The sequence below is a fragment of the Marmota marmota genome, unplaced genomic scaffold (assembly GCF_001458135.2).
Source record: "Marmota marmota marmota unplaced genomic scaffold, marMar, whole genome shotgun sequence".
Lineage (NCBI taxonomy): Eukaryota > Metazoa > Chordata > Mammalia > Rodentia > Sciuridae > Marmota > Marmota marmota.
In genome coordinates this window covers 535-2,027 of record NW_026005206.1, presented here as the reverse complement: position 1 = coordinate 2,027, position 1,493 = coordinate 535, and the positions used below count along the sequence as shown (strand labels likewise).

The 1,493-nt window shown below is 39.6% G+C and overlaps 1 protein-coding gene across 1 annotated transcript; it reads left to right on the top strand.

Annotated features, from left to right (window-relative positions):
• Window positions 1–346: 346 nt before the first annotated feature.
• On the top strand, window positions 347–1,231 carry LOC107135294 (olfactory receptor 2J3-like). The gene has a single exon (XM_015477184.1). The coding sequence runs from the start codon at window positions 347–349 to the stop codon at window positions 1,229–1,231; it is 885 nt and encodes a 294-aa protein (XP_015332670.1).
• The last annotated feature ends 262 nt before the right edge of the window (window positions 1,232–1,493 follow it).

Genomic DNA, 1,493 nt, shown 5'->3' with positions numbered 1-1,493 from the left:
ACTATGAAGATCATTGTCCTAGAGAAAAAAGTATTCAGGTTCAGTGGTTCATATTTTTCTGAATAGAATAAGATGAAATCTCAGTGTAGTTTTAATTTGCCTTTATCTAATTTCTAGAGATATTAAACATATTTTCATATATTTATTGAACATTCGCATGTTCTTTGAAAAGGGATATGGGAAAATGATGCTAGTAGTAAACAGTGGTCAGACATTCAAAATACTTTTGTTACTCCTTCATGTATCCTTACAGTTTGTGAATCACGTTTTATGATGTGTGTGTGTGTGTGTGTGTGTATGTGTATGTGTGTTTATGAAATTGTTTCCCTCAGGTAACAGAAAACAAATGGCGATGGAAAAATTCAATGGTACCTCTGAAGACTACTTCATTCTATTGGGATTTTCTAATTGGCCTCAATTGGAAGTAGTTTTCTTTGTGCTGATCTTGATATTCTACCTGATGACATTGACAGGCAACATGTTCATTATCATCTTGTCTTACCTGGATTCCTATTTCCATACTCTTGTGTATTTCTTTCTCTCAAATCTCTCTTTTCTGAATCTCTGCTACACTACCAGCCCTATCCCACAAGTGCTGGTGAACCTGTGGGGCCCAGAGAAGACCATTTCTTATGCTGGTTGCATGGTTCAACTTTACTTCGTCCTTGCATTGGGAACAACAGAGTGTATCTTGTTGGTGGTGATGTCCTATGACCATTATGTGGCTGTGTGTAAACCCTTGCATTACACTGTCCTCATGCACCCTCGACTCTGCCACTTGCTTGCTGTGGCTTCTTGGGTATGTGGTTTTACCAAGTCAGCAGTTCATTCTCTCTTTATTCTCTGGGTACCTCTATGTGGACATCTACAAGTGGATCACTTCTTCTGTGAAGTACCAGCACTCCTGCAATTATCCTGTTTTGACACTCATGCTAAAGAGATGATCATCATGGTCACAACCTCTATTGTTGTTATCATACCTCTCGTTCTCATTCTGACATCCTATGGTGCCATTGCTCGGGCAGTACTGAGGATGCAGTCAACTACTGGACTTCAGAAAGTCTTCAAGACATGTGGAGCCCATCTTATGGTGGTCTCCCTCTTTTTCATTCCAGTCATGTGCATGTATCTTCAACCACCAACAGAAAATTCTCAAGACCGAGGCAAGTTCATTGCTCTGTTTTATACTGTTGTCACACCTAGCCTCAACCCACTCATCTATACCCTCTGAAACAAAGATGTAAGAGGGGCAGTTAAGAGACTAATGGGGAGAGAATAACCTGTATGACTCTGACATTCATAGTGTAATGTGCATCTCTTCATCAATGGTTCATCCATCCATCCATTGATCCACCTTAGTCACTCAACACTTACTCTTAGCAGGCCACAGAGTTCTTCTAAACGTACATGATTAAAACATAATCTACCTAAACAGCATTCAACTCTGGAGAACCCAGCCAAGTAAAATCAAGATCAAATATCAATAGTGATTT